Source organism: Rhagoletis pomonella, unplaced genomic scaffold, assembly GCF_013731165.1.
Source record: "Rhagoletis pomonella isolate Grant_MI unplaced genomic scaffold, Rhpom_1.0 Rhpom_scaffold_00004, whole genome shotgun sequence".
NCBI classification, from domain to species: domain Eukaryota; kingdom Metazoa; phylum Arthropoda; class Insecta; order Diptera; family Tephritidae; genus Rhagoletis; species Rhagoletis pomonella.
In genome coordinates, this window is record NW_023458558.1 from 81,502,128 (window position 1) to 81,503,946 (window position 1,819).

At 42.6% G+C, this 1,819-nt stretch overlaps 1 protein-coding gene across 1 annotated transcript; it reads right to left on the bottom strand.

Moving 5' to 3' along the window:
* Positions 1-1,418: 1,418 nt before the first annotated feature.
* Positions 1,419-1,723, bottom strand: LOC118738602 (the record flags this gene model as incomplete). Its single annotated transcript, XM_036469534.1, is given in 1 exon segment — positions 1,419-1,723. A coding segment is annotated over 1 exon segment (228 nt), but the record flags the coding sequence as incomplete, so codon positions are not given.
* Between the last annotated feature and the right edge of the window lie 96 nt (positions 1,724-1,819).

Below are 1,819 nucleotides of genomic sequence, written 5' to 3' on the forward strand. Positions count from 1 at the left end.
CCCGGGATTAGTAGGGCGCAGTGGACGAAGCTACAGACGGTACAAAATACAGCACTTAGGACAGCGACTGTATGCCTCCTGTTGGCACCAGAACACCACCTCCACGACGAGGCGAAAATGCTCCCAATTAGGGAGCACCACACGATGCTCTGCAAGCAGTTTTTTGCTGGGAGCCACAGATGTGGCCACCCAAATAGACAGCTGCTTGCAGAGGAGCCCTCGCCGAGGCACGTCAGGAGCCATCTATATGAACTGACGGATGAAGTCCAGAGGTTCATTAAGCAACCTCTGGACCCGTCAGCTCACAGACAGGCCCTGAACGGCATTCACAGGGACGCAGTCTCGAGTTATGTAGACTCAAGACCTGTGAATGCCGTTCTAGGTACACAAACACCGGACATTGACGCGACGGAGCTCCATCTGCCGCGGGAGACCTGGTAAACAATAGCCCAACTTCGCACCGGCTACTGCAGCGGGCTAAATTCCTACCTGAGTAGGTTATATGCGGATGTGCCGAACGAATGTCCGGCGTGCGGAGAGACCCCCCACAACTCGAAACATCTCTTCGCATGCCCGGAAAACCCCACAACCCTAACGGCGTCGTCCCTATGGACTGACCCCATAGAGGCTGCACGCTTCTTGGGGCTGCACGTAAGTGGAACTTGACGACAACGACTGAGATATTAGCCTATCTGGGCGGGGTTGTTGTAGCCGCTACAACAACAACAACAACAAGCAAGGAATATAGTGGAACGCAAAGTTGAGGTGCTTAAAAATCGATTTAGGTGCTTGTTAGGTGCTTTCGCACTACACTATGAGCCAAGGAAGGCCACGCAAATAATAAATGTCTGCGCAGCTCTTCATAACATATGCATTGCTTACAATACTGATTTTTCGGATGAAGAAAGCAATATTAATCGAGACACAGAAAACCAGTATGGAGCGCAAGATAGCATAGCTGCTGAAACTGGACACATAAATGAAGAAGCCGTCGAAATAAGAAACACCATTTTACGGCAAATGCAACTTCAGTCTTGAACTTTATTTATTTTTTGTACATTTTTCATCACTTCATTTCATATATTTATTACTCGATTCAGTCATTTAATTAAAACTAGAAGTTAAAAGTTAAAAAAAAAACAAAAACTTATTTTCATAAAAAAAACTTAAGTTGGTTTGTTAGTTAAATCACATAAAATCATGATCACATTAATTCAGGTCCAAGCTTAAATATATCCTTAAACTAAACTTAAATATACCGTCAAACTATTACATTAGGTTTTCCTTTTGCATCTCCAACAGCTGCACTTTTAACCTCAGTTTATCTACCCTATTTCTGGCTTTATTTACAACTTCTTCTTATTTAAGAAGTGCCATCTTTTCTTTTTTAATTTAAGTTTTTCTTTTACTAATTTAAGTTTTTCTAAAGTCAGTCTTTCGTTTTGAAGTCTGTAAGACTTCGTTGTGTTGCTTTCAATTTGTCTAAGACTATCTTTTATTTCTTTAGCATTTGCTTCCATGGCCTCAAAATGTTCCGATTGACGTTGTACTTGTTTTTCAAAAAACGCCAATCTTTTTTGCTTTGATCGCAATTTTTTTTTCTTTGCTTGGAAATACGCTGTGGTTCTATTTCGCATTCTTGGGTTCCTCGCGTATCTGAGTCTCCCAAGGCTTCCCCTATAATTTCGCAAAAGAAATTTTCCTGCTCATTGATTTCCACCGAGTGAGCTCCTTGAAGCGCTGCTTCCGATTTCTTCACCTGGAGGATTGAGACAAATGTCGTACTTTAAAAAGTTGACTACAGCTTCCTCTAGTGGCG